At 43.6% G+C, this 21199-nt stretch overlaps 1 protein-coding gene and 1 pseudogene across 1 annotated transcript in view; both read left to right on the top strand.

The window, feature by feature from the left end:
• The first annotated feature begins 1177 nt into the window (after positions 1–1177).
• Positions 1178–21199, top strand: part of LOC111142828 (FYN binding protein 2) — a 96612-nt gene continuing 76590 nt past the window's right edge. The window contains 4 exon segments of the mRNA XM_022496152.1: positions 1178–1928; positions 3760–3921; positions 7010–7043; positions 14036–14044. Coding sequence (XP_022351860.1) covers positions 1178–1928; positions 3760–3921; positions 7010–7043; positions 14036–14044 — 956 coding nt within the window.
• Positions 5280–6032, top strand: LOC111143632 (annotated as a pseudogene).

Here is a 21199-nt window from a genome sequence, read left to right as displayed (position 1 = left end):
GGGAAAATCTGCATGGAGAAAGGTAGGCACCAAAGTTGCAAGAAACCAATCGACAAGGAGACAGAGGGTGCATTTTGTGAAGTAAGAACACTTAAGCAAAGTCAGGTTGGTGGAGAATACAGATTTCTAGAAAATGGTAAATAATCCTGTTTGGTTGAAGGGTAGTTGTGTTGGGCTGTGGTTGGAGACCGGAACTGCACAAGATGATGAAGAACTTTGAATGCTATACTAAGAGGGTTAGAACTTACTTTTTTTAAAAGATATTATACATTTTAAAAAAAAATTCTGTTGTTGGGGCACCTGGGTGGCTCAGTTGGTTAAGCGTTTGCCTTCAGCTCAGGTCATGATCTCAGAGTCCTGGGATTGAGCCCCACATCGGGTTCCCTGCTAACTGGGGAGCCTGCTTCTTCCTCTCCCTCTGCCTGCCACTCCCCCTGCTTGTGCTCACTCTCTCTTTCTCTCTGTGTCAAATAAGTAAATAAAAATCTTTAAAAAAAAAAATTTTGTTGTTATGTTACAACAAAATTTTAAAAAATGTATCAGTGTATTATTGTATATTACTGTAATATATATATGTGTATAGTGTAATATTGTATATTAATGTATGTTAGTCACATACAATACATCATTAGTTTTTGATGTAGTGTTCTGTGATTCATTGTTTGCATATAACACCCAGTGCTCCATGCAATCTGTGCCCTACTTAATACCCATCACTGGGCTCACCCATTCCCCCACCCCCCCTTCCCTCTAAAACCCTCAGTGTGTTTCTCGGAGTCCACAGTCTCTCATGGTTTGTCTCCCCCTCTGATTTCCCTCACTTCACTTTTCCTTTCCTTCTCCTAATGTCCTCCATGCTGTTCCTTGTGTAGAACTTACTTTTGTAGGCAACAAGTCACCATCAAAAATTTGTATCAAGGGATTTATCTGCAATGATCAATATTGTCTCCTTTATAAGTATTTGTTACATGTTGTGAAGAAGTTAAACATCTTGGAAGTGTTTATTTTTGTTGTATCTTACATAGGCCATTGCATCACCAGCCAACAGCACCTACCGGGTGAGTGATGGATGTGTTGTACCTGTGCCAAGAACCCCTTACATGCACAATGATGTCAGCTAACCACACCGGTTTTTTCCTAGAATAATAAGACATTTTTTTTTGTTTTGTTTTCTCTGATGCTTTAGGAAGGGTTAAGAAACTTCAAGGAACTTCGAGCCAAATTTCAAAAGTTTGATATGCCATTGCCTCCAGGACCTATTAAATTCTCAGCGGGTGTTTCTCAAAAGGGTGACATTGGAAACACACAGTCAACAAGAATTTTGGCCAATGGGAAACCCCTCTCATCCAACCACAGTTCGCTCCCACTACGTTCTAGTGCTGACTCCCAGCTTCTTAAAGACCAGGAAACAAAGCTGGCCCAGAGGAGTGAGATTCAGAAATGTTCGAATTCCCCAGGATCTCCGGAAATGTCCCCTGGTCCTGCAGTAAATTCCCAGAAAAGTCCTCCACTGTTAGAGAGGACCCCATCAAATGCTGAGATAACCAACAAGAGGAGAGTCACAGTGAATGATAGCTTCAAAGATAAGCTCTGGAACTGGGAGAAGTTTTCATCTCAGAAAAGTGAGTCGTCTTCAGCCTCTCTCCTTGCCAGGTGCGCTTGCAGGATCTGCCACGTGGAGGAGCAGAAAAGCAGAGGGCTTCCTCCAAAGGAGCCCAGGATAATGCTGGAAATAAAAGGAACACAGACCTTGCCTTCCCAGAGGCATTTGGTGGCTCAAAGAGAATCACTTACCTTTCCTGAAGATCCCGCTTTTCTACTTTTTCAACATGGCAGGAAAAGCCTAGAAAACCCTCTTCCCGAGAAGAGCCTAGTGAGAGGCTCCTGCCAGTTTGTCTATGAGAGTGAAATTTCCAGTCAGGCCCCAGGTGAGATGTAATCCCTGTGGCCCCAGGGGAGGGGCCACTACATTTTTCTAATTTAGAGCTTGCTGATGGTCGTGTATGATCTGGGTGAATTTTGCTCCAAATGCCAGGGCAGGTTTGGGTAAAGTGCTTACTCTCCTGGAATTCTATTGAAAGGCAATTTGGGCAAGCTTGGGTTTGAATCCTAGCTCCGATTCTCACAACATGAATGAACTTGGGCAGTCTACTTTATTTCTTATAGCCTGTTCTGTCCATGTTTCTCATCAGTCTCCTGCTATTAGCATGAACATTCCTGAGGGCAAGGCTCTATCCGTTCTTTTGTTTGTTCTTGTTCTTAACTCTATACTCAGCTTCTAGAACAACGCCTGGACTTTAGTAGATAAATTGCTACTGACAAAGGGATAGGAGAGAAGGGTGAATGGGAGGAAGGAAAGAAGGATGGATTGCCTGCCTGACAGAGCTGTTGAGGGGATTAAATGAGATGACCCATGTCCATCTCTTGGCACAGCACCTGGTAAAAAAAAAATTAGGAACCAAATTAGTAAGGGATCATTCATTTTCACTACATTTTCTCCTTAATTTGACAAAGACTGGAATTTCTGACATCAAGACTTCTAATTAAAGCCTAAGAAGAGAGGAGCTTGGTCCTGACTACTGTAACCCCTGCTGGCGGGTCAAGAAGGAAGCTTCCCTCCCTGCCTCTCTCCCCCATCCTGGCTCCCAGCGGGCAGCAGGGCTCTGAGGAATTTGAACTGAGGAACTTGTAAAACACTGGCCAGTATCTTTATTTTTGGTCTGGATGGTCCATTCAGTATTATATGAATCCCAAATCAAGGCGTTTGGATCATATAAGGTTTTGTGCTATTTTCCGTGTAAGAGGCAGATACGATTTTCATATATAATATTGGAATTTCTGTTGAAGTTTAGCTTCTGAGTACAGAAGGACGAAATGTATGAAATTGAGACTGTCCTGGAAAATTCCAGGACACAAAACCACAAAACCCACATGTGCCATGTACCTCAAAGTTAGCCTTGAAGCTTGTCCCAGGCTCTGAGTCCTGGAAACCAGAGATCAACTCATCCTCCTCTTCAGATCCCCCATGTAATTTGTATGTTCTCAGTGCTTGAAGCATCCTTTCGGGGAATAGTCACCATCCCTTTCCTCGGAAGTAGGCACTGTGCTTGATGCTGGCAGCCATCACTCGATGGGAGGATGGACTCACCCCTCCAATATGCCACAACCCTGATAGAGAGGTATTAACGATACATTGTCATGGGGGTACCAAACAGAATGATTAATTCTCTTCTTGAGTTTGAAATGAATGAAAGCTTCCCAGAGGAGGTGTCTTTGGAGCAGGGCCTTAAAGAATGAGTCTAAGACAGAAGTGAGGGAACATTCCAGAACCAAGAAGGGCATGAACAAAGTCTTAGATATACAGTGGCTTTTAAAATCCAATTTGGAGAACTGAGAAGCCATTGGTGTGAGTGAAAGATATTTGGGCTTAAGGTTGGGAAAGTAGGATGGTCAAGTGTGGTAAGAGAAGGATCTGGAAATGTGGATTGGGGTCACATAATATTTACATGCCAGAGGCTGGAGTACATACATACATGGACGTCATGCCAAGGAAGCCAGGCTTCAGCCTCTGGGCTGCAGACTGGTGACATGATCAGCTTTGTGTTTTGATCAGGGCACTTTGGCCAGTAGGAGGAGAATAGGTTAGAGGGGAGAGAGATTGAGGCAGGGACTGGTCAGTTTCATCTGAGAAACCACAAAATGGAAATAGTAATAACATGTTTTTGTTTTTGTTTTTTGTTTTTTCTTATCCAGGCTCAGAGAAACAGTCTGTTGATAAGCATCAACAACTTCTCAAAACGAAACCACTGCCTTCCATCGAGTCCCTGGGGCCTCCTCCCCCAAAGCCTCCGAAACCCCCAGTTGTGAATCTCCAGGCCTTCCAGAGGCAGGCAGCTGCAATTTCTAAGACCCACACAGAAGGTATGGAAATGCACCAGCCAGCCAGCGCAAGTCACGGCCCCAATGCCCGTGTCCCCACTGTTACCTCCCTCTCCGTGTCAACTCCCAGGTGATAATGCCCAACTGCTTTTCCACGGGACCGGACATCCATCACTGGTTATTTCACGTAGAGGCTGTGGCAGCTTGCCCGTGAAATGACAAATCTGCGGGAATTGGCCCCTTATCGCTCCCGGGCCAGCCTGCTTCCCCTGAGAGCATTGCATTTGATCACTGGGAATCTGTCCAAGAGGAAGAAAAAGAAAAGTAGTCGAGCAGGGAGCAGGCAGCTTTTGTGTTTCCTACAAAGCCTGTGTTGTCAACACAATTGGTGCAGTACAAGAGGGGAGGGAGTGGAAAGGGAGGAAAGGCAGTGTGAACTTGACCTGTGATCTTAATGGGGGTCCCTCAGGTCTCTGTGATTGGCCTTTAGTAATTAGTTGAAGGGCCCCCACCCCCACCCCCACTGGTCCTTTCCAGAAACTAAAGCTTCCTTACAAGTTCTTTTTCTGTGCTCTTTTTGTGTCTTCCTCTGCAACTTAAAGGAACACCTTCTCCTTCCCTCTCCACCCACACTGTGCTCTGATCTTGTGGACACTTCAAATGCCTTTGCTTATGTTTGCTCTAATGAAACATGAGGGGAGCACACACTTTGGGGTCCTATGTAAATGCTAACATTGATCTTACGGGGGCCACGAGTGCCAGCGGATGGTATGCTCAGAGAGCTAAGGCTGTCTTGCATTGTTCTTTTTTTTTTTTTTAAAGATTTTATTTATTTATTTGACAGACAGAGATCACAAGTAGGCAGAGAGGCAGGCAGAGAGAGAGGAGGAAGCAGGCTCCCTGCTGAGCAGAGAGCCCGATGTGGGGCTCAATCCCAGGACCCTGAGATCATGACTTGAGCCGAAGGCAGAGGCTTAACCCACTGAGCCACCCAGGCACCCCTGCATTGTTCTTTTGACCACTTCGAACAACCTCATGCTTGTTAAATTTCTTGAACTCACTTGGTGGTTCTCACGCTTCAGCCTGCACCAGAATCACCTAGAGGACTTGTCAAAGCACAGATCTCAGGACCCCATTCCCAGAGTTTCTGATTTATTTGGTCTGGATTGACTGCCTAAGAATTTGCCTTTTTAACAATTTCCCCAGGGGGATGCTGATGCTCTCTGGTCCAGGGACCACACTTGAAGAACTACTGCTGCAAAACATCTATAGTCTTATCCTAAAAGAAATTTTATGTAAAGAAATAGAGTCCTGGCTGCCACCTTGCGTCCCCTTGTGCATGCACCTAATCTCAGTTGGTTTGACCGAGACCCCTGAGTGCCAACTCTAGTCCCATTTCCACCAAGATAGGAGAAACTATCATGAACCAGGAGAAACACACCAGACTGCAAGCCCAGGTGCGCATTGGTAGAAAAGGAACAGCTGGCTGGAAGAAGATGGCTCATAGAATGGCTACAGCAGATGATAAAACCTTAGTTCTCTCTCTCTTTTGTTTAAAGATTTTATTTATATATTTGAGAGAGAGAAAGCATGAGAGAGCATGAGTGGGGCAGGGCAGGGGCAGAAGGAGAAGCAGACTCTCTACTGGACAGGGAGCCCGATGAGAGACTCAATCCCAGGACCCTGGAATCATGATCTGAGCTGAAGGCAGATGCTTAACCGACTGAGCCACCCAGGGACCCAAACCTTAGTTTTCCTTACAGAAGTTAGGGGTAAACAATATCTCTGGTATTGAAGAAGTGAGTAAGTTCACAAACCAAGGAACCATGATCCCTTCCCACAACCCGAAAGTCCAGGCATCGGGGGCAGCGAACGCTTTCACCATCACAGGCCATGCTGAGAGGAAGCAGCTGACAGGAATGCTACCCAGTGTCTTAAACCAGCTTAGTGCAGAGAGTCCGACTAGTCAGAGAAGACCGGCTGAAGCTCTGGCCACACAATGCATGGATGGGACCACACCACTTGCTACCGGAGAGGAGGAGGGGGATGAGGAGGAAGAGGAAGAAGTTCCAGATCTTGTGGAGAATTTTGACAAAGCTTCCAAGAGTGAAGCAAACAGAATTGAGTCAATTTCTGAAGAAGATGGAACTTGAAGAGGTGACTGGAGCTGCTGTTTTATATGATGACTGCTTTTTAAAATTTTGTTCACGGATCTGGTGGACTCTAGATCTCTAGTATTTTTAAGCTCAGCCCCTTGGACACAGCAGCACTTTCCAGTTTTTGCTTAGACACTATTCATTCTTTGCAGCTCATTAAACTGAAGAAGCCTGGGAAGTTTGAAACAAGGTTCATGAAGTTCTTTACCTGGCTTAAAAAAAAAAAAAAAAAAGAAGAAGAGAAGAAAAAGAAAAGAAAATGAAAGAGTTCTCTTATAAGTACACTTGAATAATAGTTTGGACACCTCCCTAACAGAGAAGACTAAGTATGATTTTTATAAACATTAAATAATTCAGACCTCAAACCCTCTTTCTGAAAGTGAAGAAGGTTGTCAGAGAACATAGAACAAAGCACCAAGTCTTCTGTCATAAAATGGCCTTTATAAATCCCAGCCCCCCGACACTAGCTATTTAAGTTTGCACATGTTACTTACTGAGCCTCATTGTCCTTATCTGTAAAATGGGGATGAGAGTAACACTCCTGTCTCAGGATTTTTGTGAGGATAAATGAGATGAGTCACAGACAGGGTTTAAACAGTGCTGGGCACACCAGGAAGCACTCAGTAAATGCACGGTTATCAGTTATCATTATGGGAAGCTTGTGTTGAGCAGCTAATGCTCTCCTTGCCCTGGACCCTGTGATAGACACAAGAGTTAAAGAGAGAACCCCCACACCAGTTCTGATGCTCCAGAAGGTCAAAGTCTAATCCGAAAGCTCAAGATCGTCTTCATAAAGAAGCACCATAAGGTGTGGGTGAGCACGGCACTGTGGGAAGGATGGAGGGTCCCCTAGGTGCCGGGGTGGGGAGCACCAGTGAGTCATCACTCCTCATTCTGTCTCTGGGGTCAGGGCATTGCACAAACAAAGGCTGCCGCCTACACCCCCCTTTTCACTCTACCTCTTGCTCTTGCAGCAGCTGTGGAAGAGGGTTGCCTGCCTCCAGAGAGGTGAGTACCTGTTTATTTGTCGTGGGGGAGCACAGCGCGTGGAGCATTGACAGGCTGCTTAGCCAGCCTGGGAGCAGGCAAAAAGCCCAAGCCAGGTGTCTGGGTATCTCAAAAGGGTTGCAGGAAGAACAGATTTATAAGCAACAAACTGCAACTTTTGTTTTAGAGGATAGATTAAATAAACTCCATTTAACTGCTGTGCTGACATTAAGTTGCAAAGATGGTCCTCTGAGGTACTTTTATTTATTATACAGCAGGGTTGGGTAAATTGAAACATCAGCTTCCATAGTAATAAATCGAATTAGAGGCTACAGAATGCCGTGGGCAACTGGTGTGACATTAGAACTTGATAATGGGACAAAGGACCTTCTGTTTTTGCTGTACTTGTTCTGAGAATTTTGCCATGGAACCATCAGTCCGTTAATTCACTCAACCAAATACTATCTCTTGAGCCCTTTGATGTGTCATGCATTGAACTGGCTACTTTTTACACATTTTCTTACTTCCTTTTCTCAAGGCTGGAAAGTTGCTGCGGCTGTCCTTATTTTGTAACTACAGACACTTGCGCTCAGAAAGTCTGGCCACCTGCAGAACCATGATTCCAACCCAAGTATCCCTAAACCATTTTTTTCTATTGACTGTAAGGGAAACATAAGATTGTGTAAGTTTGAGGTATACAAGGTGTTATTTTGTTGCATTTACAAATCACAGTATGATTACTACGGTAGTGTTAGCTAACCCCTTGATCACCTCACATAATTCTCATTTCTTTTTTGTGTTGAGAACAGTTAAGATCTAATCTCTTAGCAAACTTAAATTTTATAATACATTATATTTTTTACCATAATCACTCTTTGTACATTGGATCTCCAGAACTTACTTATCTACTACTACTTAAACAATATCTCTCCAGTTCACTCACCCCTCAGCTCCTGGTAACTATGATTTACTCTGTTTTTATAAAGTTTGGTTTTTTAGATTTTGTGTATAAGTGATACCATACAGTAATTGTTTTTCTCTGTCTGACTTATCTCACTTAGCGTAATGCCCCCAAGGTCCACCCATGTTGTCACAGATGGCAGGATTTTCTTCTTTCTTGTGGCTAAATAACTTTCTATTGTATATACACTTCACATCTTCTTTATTCATTCATCTGTTGACGGGCGCTTAGGTTGTTTCCATATCTTGGCTCTTGTGAATAATGCTGCCATATTAACATGAGCGTAATGGTCTCTCTTTGAGATGCTGATTTCATTTTCCTCAGATACGTACCCAGGAGTGCTGGGTCATGTGACAGTTCAATTCTTAATGGAACCTCTCTTCTCCTTTCTGTAATGACTGTACTAACAGGTATGCCCAAACTGTTTTGATTGTATCATGTCCCTTCCCTCACAAAGATATTCCTCTTCTCAAGAAGGTCAGCTTTCAAAGAAGTAAGCATAAAAACAAATAATCCTATTATTTACTAAATTTTTGTAATAGTAGAGTGTATTTAGTTTTCTAATAGAGGAAAGTGTAAGATTTAGAGGTTGCGCAAATAGGGGAGTGATCACCTGTCCTTGGACAGGCCAGTGAAGTGTTGATAGAAAATGTATCTGTTATCTTTTACTACAATCATACCACATAATAAGCAACAAAATATCAATAGCACACAGCAGGAGTGTGGGGTCTGCTGGGCTGAGCTCTGCTGGTATTGCTAGAATGTTGCAGACTACCCAAGCAGTTTTGCTGATATGGACCCAGGTTTCTTATGTGTAGGAGGATCAGCCTGTAATCAGCTGATCTAGGGTTGCCTTGGCTGGCACAAGGGGGGCAACATGACTCAGCAACAGCTGTCTCACCCTCCAGCAAGTTACCTGAGGAACGATCTTCAGCCACAGCTGACAAGCAAGACAATCCCCATTGCACAAACACTTTTTCAACTCTGCCATGTCACGTTTGCTAACATCCTATTGGTTAAAGCAAGTCACATGGCCCAGCTTTGGAGTGGGAGGATGCCAAACCTTTACCTATACGGGCGCAGGGATCCAGGAAGGAAACATTTACAGGGAGTACCAAGGATAGACACGTGCTGGGTGACATAGGGAGGGGTGCTGTAGGCAGAGGCGGGAGGTGTAAGGAAGCAGGTCCCAACAGGGAAAATCAGAAATAGCTAAGTAGACTTCGTGTGGAAAGGGTAGTATGAATGGCGATAAAAGCTATCACGGAGGAAGACAGGAACCAAATCTTGGAGGTTCTTGTCTACCAAGGACTAGATACGATAATCTTGTTCCTCAAGGGACTGACCGTGTGGTGTTGGGCATGGTTCATGTGTCCCAGGATCTCCTAGTTTAGTTGCCCATTCAGAAGAATAAAATGACAGCACAGCGTGGGTCACTGAAGCCACATGCTATGTGCATTTGTGTGAAAGAGAAAATTTAGACAGCTAAGACAATGATTTGCACTGTTCACTCAATGAGCCTGGGCCCCCCAGGGTGACAGTTTGAGTAGACAGTGTAATTCTGCTGTGCTCTGAGCCAGTCTCGGTTCCGTCAGGACACACATTCTGTGAGCCTCTCAGCATGACTATTTGTGTGCTGCGGCTGTAGTGTATGACTAGATGGGTATTCTTCCTACCATTTGGCTCTGAACTAAGCTGACTTGTTCTCTGGCCCTTTACTCAAAGACAGCCGTCTGTCTCCACATGGAGGACAAAATTGCTTGACAAGCAAGTATTGGGAAACAGTGACAAGTCTCCAATGTGACAGCTTCTTCCTAAGGGTTGTGGAAGGGCAGTTGGACTATTGTGTCATTTCACACTGGCTCTAGAACCTAACCGTCATTGGAAATGAGGTTCGTTGTACCTCAGATTTGATACAGACCGTAGTGTTGTCAGAGTGCAAAGCAAAACAGACCAAGAGGGACCCGGGATACTTAGGGGTGGCTTCATGGAGGATGAAAGATCTTCAGATGTCTTCTGTGTGATGGGTCTGAATTAGTAGTTTTACTTATTCCCTTTTGTGAAACTGTACAGTAGGTGAGGGAAGGACATGGTTCCCAGAAAGAACCACATTCCTGACTTATCATTGGTTAATGGATGATGGATGGACCAGTGGATGTTCAGCGCAGAGATAGACCATGACCGAAAGGAAGGCAGTAGTAAGAAAGTGGAGGACAAACAGACACGAAGTATTCTGATGTGGAAGAATAAGAGAGAAGGTTGGAGCCTAATGTTAATTAGGTGCCATGCTGAGTAGTTAGGACCATGAGCTTGCATGATGTAGTTTAAGCGAGTAAATGCCATGATGCTAAGCAGCCTTAGAAACAACTTCCATGGAAACCAGTGCTTGTTTGGAAAGAACATCTCCCGTGTTCATGGTATTAATCTTCAGTACAGATACCAGATTAGAAACAGAATATATCGGGTCTCATTACTGGAGGGGGACTTGGCAATTATTAACAAGTCTGGGGTTTTTCATCTGAGCCCTACCACTTCACACCTATGTAACCTTGGGCAAATGCCTTAACCTCTGCAAACCTTAGTTTCTACTTACGTAAAATGGGAGGCTGATAGGACCTAACTCATACAGTCGTGGTGATGTTAAATGCAACAATGATTGTAAAGGGTCGAGTGCGCAACTGAGCATCTGGAAAGTGTTCCATAAAGCTTGCTTAGCTTCCTATAACCCCTCTAAAGGCAGGAATCCATGATCAGAACCTTAATCTCTTCTAAAATCCTTGGAGGAGGAGCTCATTCCCTGAACAATAAGAGATATGAGGTTGGATCCTAAAGTTAATTAGGTACCATGCTGAGGAGTTGGACCCGTAGCTTATAATGATGAGTTAGCTTAAACAAGTGACGTATTTGTCCTGTTGGGGCAGATTTTATCAACACACACATATATATATATATATATATATATATATATATATATATATATATATATATATTTTATTTAAATTCAATTAGCCAACACACAGTATATCATTAGTTTCAGAGGCAATGTTCAACAATTCATCAGATATGCATTCAACGTGTATTTACTGACAATGTACTATATGTCAAGGCCTCTTATGTACACTGAGAATATAGCAGGGCACACATGCACACTTACAGGCACACATGCATTTGTTTTATCGATTCAAACGTCCCAATTGAACTGGAACCAAAAACTGATGTCCCTACCCCAGACTCCCAGCCATCTGTCCAAGATCTGCTCATTGGTTGAGTAGACAGGGTCTTTACCCTTCCTTACCTGGCGGTTCTTAAAACATCTAGGGACTGCATTCTGTTAAATAAAACTGTCATCATTTTCAACCACTATTCCCCAAATATGTTTTATGTTTTTGCCATATTTTTATGGATATATGTTTTTAATCATCTTGTCAGAAACTCAGTGCATTACAGTAGCCACTTTCACCTTTGAACCTCTTCACATCCTGTATTAAATATGAGAAGCAGCATTGTGTCCTGCCACCAGTACAGGTCTGGAGTCCGACTCCCATAGAGCCAGACCCCTCCTCTACACCTATGACCACTCAGAGCATTGATATACACATCTGTGAAGTGGACACAATAGTACTTCCTTGACTGTCATGAAGACGAAATGAGATAAATTGCATAAAGCATGCAGTATACAGAAGATGCTCGGTGAGTCTTGGTGTCCTCAACCCTTGACCTCTCCATCCCTTGTTATCTCTGGAATAAATATCTTGTTAGTTCCCAACAGTGCAATGACTCTTTGGAGATTCTTCTTTGTCATCACTCTTTCACGCAAACCACGCTGGCTGGCATCCTTCTAGAATGAGCAGCCCCTACTTGTGTGAGCAAAGCAGGTTAGTCCCAGGACAGTAATTAGCGCTGGGTCTCTGTCAGTACTTAGCAGAGTCGGCTAATATTTTATTCATTAGCTATAAATATGGCTTTTCTCCCATTAAGCAATGTCAGAGGCTAGTCCTGACTCAGGAAATCTCTGACTCAGACACTAAGGAGGGAAGGGCCTTCTTATTTCAGAAGAGAAGACTCCTACAGATTCTCAGACGAGGATCCTTGGGTGGGTCCCAGGAGTCCACCATTTTCTCTCCTGAACTTTTTAATTTTGGGTCTCATCTTAATGACAGTCTTTAAAAGATAATATAAGTTTATTTTGAGTCTTTCAGATGATCTCTTTCTACCTAATATTTTGGAACACGCTTTTGTATTTGTGTTTTTGATATTTCTACCCCCTGCAGAGTGAAAAACACAGATGCCTCCCCGGGCTGGGTGGATTATGTGACTCTGTGTAGAACCCACATTAGACAACGGGAAGGAGAGAACCTGTGGAAATGGGAAGAGATGCCTTACCTAAGGCATTCAATTAAAATATTGATAATGGGGTGCCTGGGTAGCTCAGTGGGTTAAAGCCTCTGCCTTCAGCTCAGGTCATTATCCCAGAGTCCTGGGATGGAGCCCCACATCGGGCTCTCTGCTCAGCAGGGAGCCTGCTTCCCCCTCTCTCTCTGCCTGCCTCTCTGCCTACTTGTGATCTCTCTCTGTCAAATAAATTTTTAAAAAGTCTAAAAAAAATATTGATAATAGCAGAACAACAACACTGTGGTAAAACAAAATGCATCTCTTATCTTCACTTGAATAGTGGTAAGTGCTATAAAGAGAATGTTTTAAAGAGCCTTCAGATAGTAACTGGGGACAGGGAGTGGCATAAAGGAAGTGTCAGATGATCAGGCCTGAGGTCGTGACCTTTGATTTGAGACCTGCATGATGAGACCCCAGTCATGAAAGGTCTAGGAGATGGACATTCCAGGAGAGGGACCAGCTGGAGCAGTGTCTCAGGGGAGAACAGTGTTGGCACACTGACGTAACTAGAAAGGAGGGGGACAATAGCTAAGCACAGTGCACTGATGGAATGGTGGTTGTACTGAGAGCCATGGATTCTGGAGGCTGTTCTCTAAATATGTTGGGAAACTACAGGAGTTTTAAACCAGGGAGTGATGTGAGCTGACATTTATTTTGTAAAGATCACTTTGGAGGCTGCATAAAAAAAATTAGTGTGGAAACAGGTAGAGACAGCTTTAGAAGCCATTGCAACAACAGAACAGTAACAATAAATATAGTGATCCGCACTCGTATTGATGGTGTTTTAAGCACTTAAAATATAGGGCTCCATTTATGGCAATCCTAAGAGGTAGAGGGTATTCTAATTTTATAGATGAGGAAACTGAGTCACAAGGAGGTTTAAAAAAAAATTTTTTTAAGATTTTATTTATTTATTTGACAGACAGAGATTACAAGTAGTCAGAGAGGCAGGCAGAGAGAGAGGAGGAAGCAGGCTCCCTGCTGAGCAGAGAGCCCGATGTGGGGCTCGATCCCAGGACTCCCGAGATCATGACCTGAGCTGAAGGCAGAGGCTTTAACCCACTGAGCCACCCAGGCGCCCCACAAGGAGGTTTAATCTCTTGATATGGATAAGGTGGTAGAAATGAGGGGGGGTTGTTGTTGTTGTTGTTTAGAAAAAGAAGGGACTCGAGTTGTATTTTGGAGGACATGTAGTGATTGTGGGATCAGCTGTGGAGAATGAGACAGGTGGGCAAGAGAGGACTATAAGACCGTTTCCAGGTGCTTTGCTGTTTCCATCGTTGCTGGGATCAGCATGTGTGGAATGTTTGGTACATGGTCAGTGCTCAGTACAAGACTGACCCTCCCTGAAAACTATTTGGGATTGTTTTTTACTTAAAACAAGCATGTCTTACATGTGCATGTAGGACCAGAAGCTCTTAGGACTAGTTTTTAAGTTGTTTGGACCAACAGCGCTCTTTCGTAAATGGTTGCATTTCAGGTAGTCAGGACTGGTATAGACCAGCTCTGACTGACAAACAGCAAAACAGGTTCCTCATGATGGTATCTGGGAGGTGAAGGTGGGCCATCACATCCCAGTGTGCTAAACGCAATCACTATGGGGCAAGAAGGAAGACCCGGGATTTTTTTAAGCTTGTGCCTTATGAAGTTTTAGACCCAGAATATTCAGGTGGCTTCAGCTTAAGCCACTTCAGTAAATTCTTATTACCCCTTTTGAATTGGCTTCTAGAAACACAACAAGGCTACTGTTTGGCCTGTCTTTCCAAGCGCGGTGGTGGCCAGAATGGTACATTTATTTGGGGGTTTTCTTTCATATTTTCAAGGATTCTTCCTTTAAAAAGTTCACCTAGATTCTGTGTGTTGAACACTTACCATAGACAAAGGCTTGTTCTCTATACTTAATGTCCACTCTCTCATTTTCAAACTCCCAACCACAACCACACCATGAAGTTGGTGGCCAGTGGATGCTCTGACCATAGAGTCGGGTTAAGGAACCCAAACTGATGCCTCTGGGCCATCACCCTTGTAGAGTCTGACCTGGTCAGTGTGGCTCCAGAGCTTCACTTTTCACCCCCCACTGCAGACTCCCTTCCTGAGGATTCACATTGGGTCTTTGCCTACAACAAAGGCGGCCAGGGTTTACTAGACTCCTGGTCTGCTCTGCAAGTTGAGCCGAGACATTCTCCAGGCGGGTATTCTTGAATACCTCTCCTGCCTCAGGATTTCCTTTTCTGTCTGCAGAGAGATCTGTGTGAGGGAGCCTGGCCAGGTTGGAGCTAAAGCATTGAAGCATTTGGAGCCAATTCTCAGCTTTTCCCTTCCGTTGCATTCACATGACAAGCTGGAAAGACTCATGAGTTAGGAAGAAACCAGGCAGTAAGGTTGCAGACTTGGAGCCCCTTTTGGTACATAGGTTTGTTCAGAAAGGTTGACTGGAAACTAATCTTTGACTATGGGCACGGGCTAGGCATTGCTTGGCCCTTTCTGTCTGTTAGACTCATTTTAGCCCCGTGATCATCTTTGGAGGGCAAAATTAATATTCCCATTTTGTAGAGGAGAAAGCAAGGGCAGAGAGGTTTCATGACTTGCCTTAAAGTATATGATAGCACACAGCTAATCGAGGATGTGAACTCAGGACTGGATGTTTGTAAGAATTTGCAACTGCACTGTCCTGTCTCAGAATTTTCCCAACATGAGCGATTTGGGGAGGTTATCTGTTAGATTCTAAATTCCATGATTGTCTGTCTCTCTCACCTTTCTCAATTACCAGAAAGTAGATGTGCAAATAGTAATTATTTAATGATGAAGTAAGTAATTGACCATTTGAGTGACAGATTGAGGGAGAAGGATAGACAAATAAAATGATACCACCTTCCATGAACTTTTATATAAATAAAACATTTCTAGGCTCTGTCATCTGTATATGTTGTATTGAACTGCATGTCCAGTATCACGTCCTTCTGATATGAAACAAAGCCAAATAATCAGGACAATCTGAGCTCTTCATTTGCCCTTGTGTGTCATAGAAGGGCTCTTGCCTTGTGAAGATGTGGACTCCCATGAGAGCTTCTCTGTCCTCTGCTCCTCCTTAGTCTGGGTCAACTCCGAGTGACCCTGCCACGAAGCTCATCCTTATTATTCTAGCCGTCCCAGGAGGCACTCCCCTCTCGTGCCCCATTCTGTACTTATTTACTCAAACTAGTCATCAAGCACTTTGCCTCCATTTTACATTTAGAATAAAATCTAGAAACCCCAAACTCCTTACCAGGGCCAAGAGGGCCCTCCAGGTTCTGGCTACTCTGTGCTCTCTCCCCGGATCACTGCCTTCAGTCCCCTGGCTGGCCTTTTGGCCTCTCCTCAAACACAGCAAGCACGTTCGTACCAAGCATACATGTTAGCTGCTTCCTGGGAAGGAAGGAGAGTGATCTCCTCCCAGATCTTTAGCTGATGGTTCCTTCTCATCGTGCAGGATTCGTTCGGTCCGTGAGCTAGTCAGTGAACGTTTATTGAGCCCAGCTATGTGCTGGACGTGGTTCTAGGTGCTGATAAAGCAACGGAAAGCAAAGTCTCTGCCATCGTGAGTATACCTTTTAGTTGGGAAGAAGGACAAAGAAGCAAATAATGATAAAATGTAAGGCAATGGTAAATGCTTACATGTCTACTTCCCCAACCACACCTGTGTCTCCTGTCCCAAGGCACCATCTCTTGCATGCAGAGGCCTGCTTAACTCTTCTGTTAGTATTTACTAATGCTTCGAGTAATAATTATTCTGAGTTATTTTCTTGGTTATTCTATACCATGAGAGTCTTGAGTTCAAGGACCTTGTCTATTATTTGCTTTTATATTATGGCACAGTGCTTGGCACTGAGGAGGAGCTCAGTGAAAATGTTCATGATGCGACATCATCTGTCTGTGTAGGAGTTTTTAGTGTCAGCATGAGTGTCAGAGGGGGTTCTAGACAATCGGGAGCCTATAATGTGCCAGGCATTATATTTGTCACCAGGGTCCCAGCATTGAATGATCTATAAGATCGCAGAGCAAAAGAAAAATAATTAGGGGCACCTGGGTGACTCAGTCGGTTAAGTGGCTGCGTTCAGCCAAGGTCATGATCCCGGGGTCCTGGGATCAAGCCCCTCATTGGGTTCCTTGTTCAGCAGGAGCCTGCTTCTCCCTCTCCCTCTGCCTGCCGTTCCCCCTGCTTGTTCTCTCTCTCTCAGATAAATAACATCTTTTTAAAAAAGAAAATTAAATAAAAAGTAATGAAATGATTTAAAGATGAGGACAACTACTAAGTATAATATAAAGCAAAAGGTTATATAGCTACAGATGGTGGGGAAGAGGGCTATTTGGAAAAGGAAGTAGAAGGACTTTCTTGAAGGCAACCTATAAGGGGAGACCTCATGGTTGAAAAAGAGCTGGGCATACAGAGTCATTCCAGGTGTCAGGAAGAGCCTTTGCAAAGTCCTCGAGGTAGGAGAGAGTGTGGCATCCTTGCAAGACAGATGGGAGGCCAGTGTGGTCAGATTGTCATGGGGGAGGAGAAGAATGGTTGGACAGGAGTTTGGAGAGGTTGCTTGAAGTAAGATAGTGAAGGGGAGACACTTGATGGTTTTGTTGCTGTTTTTCATTAAGAGTCATAGGAAGGGCGTGCCTGGGTGGCTCAGTCAGTTAAGCATCCTACTCTTGATCTCAGCTCAGATCTTGATCTCAGGGTCGTGAGATGGAGTCCTGTGCTGGGCTCCATGCTGGGCATGAAGCCTGCTTAAAAAAAAAAAAAAAAAAAAGAATCCTAGGAAGCCTCAGAAGAGTCTTAAGCAGGATTGTGACAAGGTTCAGATCATCTTTTTAAAAAATCATGCTGACCACTTTGTAGAGATGTAGACAATAGATTATAGAAGGAACAAAGAGAATGACACTTACTTTGTATTTTAAAGAAGAAGTCAAAGTTGGTGAAGAGGCCATTGGTGGTAAGGATCTGACAAGCAGAAGAGTCACATATATGGAAACTAAGGGTCAGGAGGCACTCTGGTGTGTTCAGGAACCATCACCTGACATGTTTAGAATGGATGGTGGCAGGGTGAGTGTGGGGCAGTGTAGCACGGAATAGTTCATTAAGTGTTGGCTGAATTAGATGGCACTTTGTGTACCTGTGTATGATTATGTACAATCTGTTTTTGTTACTTCCCAGTTTCTCGGGTGTCCCCCACCCCCACCTTCCTGCCTAAATTAGAAATTCTTTGAAAGCAGGGAGAGGATCTGCCACCTCTTACCAGCTGCATAACTGAAGTTTGCTTAAATGGAATGCTTTTGCAACGAGAATCAGAAGATCCAGGGAATATGTTGTAAAGGGTTAAGAACATAGACTTTGGGTCAGATGACCTCAGATTCCTATTTTGAGCTCTGTACACGAGCTGTGTGATCTTAGGAAAGTAATTTAATATCTCTGAGCCTCCCATTTCCTCACATAGGGGATGGTGCCATCAATAAATCCTACCTCCTAGGGTTGCTGTGAAGGTTGAGATGAATATCTTTAACTCCACAGCATGCCCGGCAGTGTTGTCAACACTTGATAAATGGCCACTCTTCGTTGTTTGTTGGGAGGAGCGGGGTTTGTCTGTAACAAGGTCTAGTGCACAGAAGGGCTGGAGTCCGCAGACAGGGCTCCAACTTGAAGTCTGCTGCTAGCTCCGAGGATGACCTGCTCTTCCTCTCAGTGAAACGGGTGGGGTTGGATATTGTGGCCACCTCAAAGAGACACCCTGAAATTTGACATGCTGATATGTTACAAGCTGACCTTACTACTGAAAATGAGGGCTTAAGGTTATTTTTTTTCAGGCTACAGAAGTGGCCAGTATTTAAGACTCTGCTTTAGCGGTGGCATTACAGAAGTCAGAGTGCTTTAAGAAAGTCATGCATGCCTAAGGGGCTCCCGGGTGGCTCAGCTGGGTGGGTGGCCAACTCTTGATTCAGCTCAGGATCAGGAGATCGAGCCCGGCATTGGGCTCTGTGCTCAGCAGGGAGGCAGCTTCAAGATTCTCTCTCTCTTCCTTTCCATCTGCCCCTCCCCTGCTGGTGCGTGCTCACTCATTCTCTCAAATAAATAATTAAAAAAAAAAAAAACTGGAAAGAAATAACATTTAATTTGCACACCTTGTGGCCAGTCAGGTTAACACGTAGAATTATCACAGGCATCATAGTTTTGTGGCCCTTTATAGGAAGAATGGGGTTCTATATTCATAGATTAAAAACAAGTACCTAGTCTCTAGAGTGATGTTGGGGGCATTGAATTTGTTGTTTGTTGCAGCTGTTGTTGAAACCAAAGGAGAATTAGGAAGGTCATCAAACATGTACTAGTAAGGTTGAACTTACACACACATATGCATGTGCATATATATATGTAACTCTACAGAAACACATATGTATATATAGACATTTAAACCACATGTATCAGGGCACCTGGGTGGCTCAGTGGGTTAAGCCTCTGCCTTGGGCTCAGGTCACAATCCCAGGGTCCTGGGATCAAGCCCCACATCGGGCTCTCTGCTCAGTGTGGAGCCTGCTTCCCCCTCTCTCTGCCTGCCTCCCTGCCTACTTGTGTTCTCTTTTTCTCTCTGTTACATAAATAAATAAATCTTAAAAAAAAACATATGCATCATATACAGAGCTATGTATGCACAAACGTGCTTGTGTGTGTTCTGTTGAAATGGAGGAAGTGGTCAAGGTAGGGACAGTTGAGCACCGGTGGAAGGAGTGTAGAGTAGCAGAAGTAGTAGAAGAGGAAATGTAGAGGACAGGGTTTCAACAGCTTGTGAAAGAAGAGTGTCCTTAAAAATGTATCATGTATTTTTGTGAACCTGGTATAAACACATTCCGAGATCCATTGTAGCATCTAGTTATAGTCTTTTTTAAAAAGTCTCATCAGCAGTCACTTAACTCAAGAGAAGGAGTCCTTAAGGTGAAGCCCTGTGGGCAGAGTAATCTTACCGAAAGTTATTTATTGGAGATGGAACTTGCCCAGTTTGGGATGTTGAATAATTGGCAAATCAGATGGTCTTCTACTTCCTTGTCACCAGGCACCAGCAGAATGTCACATAGAGCCACGCCTGGCTAAGCTACTCCTGTTCTTTTTTTTTTTATTTTTTTTATTTTTTTTTAAGATTTCTATTTATTTATTTGACAGAGAGAGATCACAAGTAGGCAGAGGGGCAGGCAGAGAGAGAGGAAGGCAGAGAAAGAGAGGATGGGAAGCAGGTCCCTGCTGAGCAGAGCGCCCGATGCAGGGCTCGATCCCAGGACCCCGGGATCATGACCTGAGCTGAAGGTAGAAGCTTAACCCACTGAGCCACCCAGGCGCCCCATAAGCTACTCCTGTTCTTATCTGCAAAATTGATGGCCCACTGAAAGGAGAAGTGAAAGAAGCTGGGCTTTCAACTTTGCTTTACCTCCCTAATAAAATAAATACAAAAGTGCACCTAACAGGCTTTGCTGTTCAAGTCTCAGTTTTTCCACCTAATAGAAGCTCTTCTTTAGATTTTCCAGAGCCTTCTTGGCCTAGAAATTTTCATCTTACCCTCTTGTCATGTGGCACAGGAGAAGATGAGACAGAATATGTCTCATTGAGATTGTTGTCAGGCATTGACCACATGTTAACGGAGTTACTCCTACACTAAAGCACAGTGAGCCAATGAAGAAATTAAGGCTCTGGGATCTTAAATGACTGCCTGAGACCCACACAGCCAGTAAGAGAGGATGTGACAAGTCTAAGTACGGCCCCTAACACATGGCAAACCTTCCACAATTGTAGCTAATAGCGTGGTGGATCGTTTCACCATTCCACCGAGTGAACAGGTGTTGGAATGAGCTGTGTGAGCCCCTTCTCGAGAACTTACAGCCTCACGGAGGTTGACTAGATTATTTTCCAAAAGAAGGCTGTGGTCTAGGGGTTGACATGGCAAGTAGAAACAACTATCAGAGGAGGTCACAAGCCCATGATTCAACCAGAGACCCCACTGTTCAAAAACTGATTTTGAAGATAGGATTCCAAGAATTCAAACATCATTGGAAAATTTCTTGTGTAAATCATCTGTGACACTAAGTCCGCATTTACAGAGCTGCTGGTTCTTCTCGAACATACATAACATTGAAGATATCATTAAGAGACAATGTAATACTTAAGTTATTAGAGGTTCTATGAGAAAGTCAGAAAAGACAGAAAGTTGATGCTATATCTGTAATAAAAAGAACTTTCCAAAATGCATACTTCAAAAAAAACTTTTTCAGTTTGGTATGATTGACATGTAATGTTATATCATTTTCAGGCATGCATCATAATGATTACTTGTATATATATTATAAGATGGTCACAATAGGTCTATTAACGTCTGTTACTATACATTGTTACAATTTCCTTCTTGTGATGAGATCTTCTAAGCTCTACTATCTTAGCAACTTTCAGAGATGTAATATAGTATTAACTGTAATCAATATGGTGTACATTATGTCCCCCTGATTTTATTTATAACTGGAAGTATGTACCTTTGACCATCACCCTTCACCCATTTCTCCAAACTCCACCCCACACCTTTGTCAACTATCATTCTGTTGTTCTCCATGTCTATGAGTTGGGAGCTTGCTTTCTTTTCTTTTCCTTTTTTTTTTTTTTTTTAGATGACACATATAAGTGAGATCAGATGGTGTTCACCTTTCTATATCTGCTTGTTTCACCTAGCATAATGCTCTTAAGGTCCATCTGTGTTGTTACAAATGGCAAGGTTTCTTTTTTTATGGCTGAATGAGTGTGTATGTTTGTATTCATTGTATATAT

The sequence above is a fragment of the Enhydra lutris genome, unplaced genomic scaffold (genome assembly GCF_002288905.1).
Source record: "Enhydra lutris kenyoni isolate GAN:26980312 unplaced genomic scaffold, ASM228890v2 scaffoldscaffold9, whole genome shotgun sequence".
Lineage (NCBI taxonomy): Eukaryota > Metazoa > Chordata > Mammalia > Carnivora > Mustelidae > Enhydra > Enhydra lutris.
The sequence above is the reverse complement of the archived record's forward strand: the minus strand, read 5'-3'. Positions and strand labels throughout refer to the sequence as shown.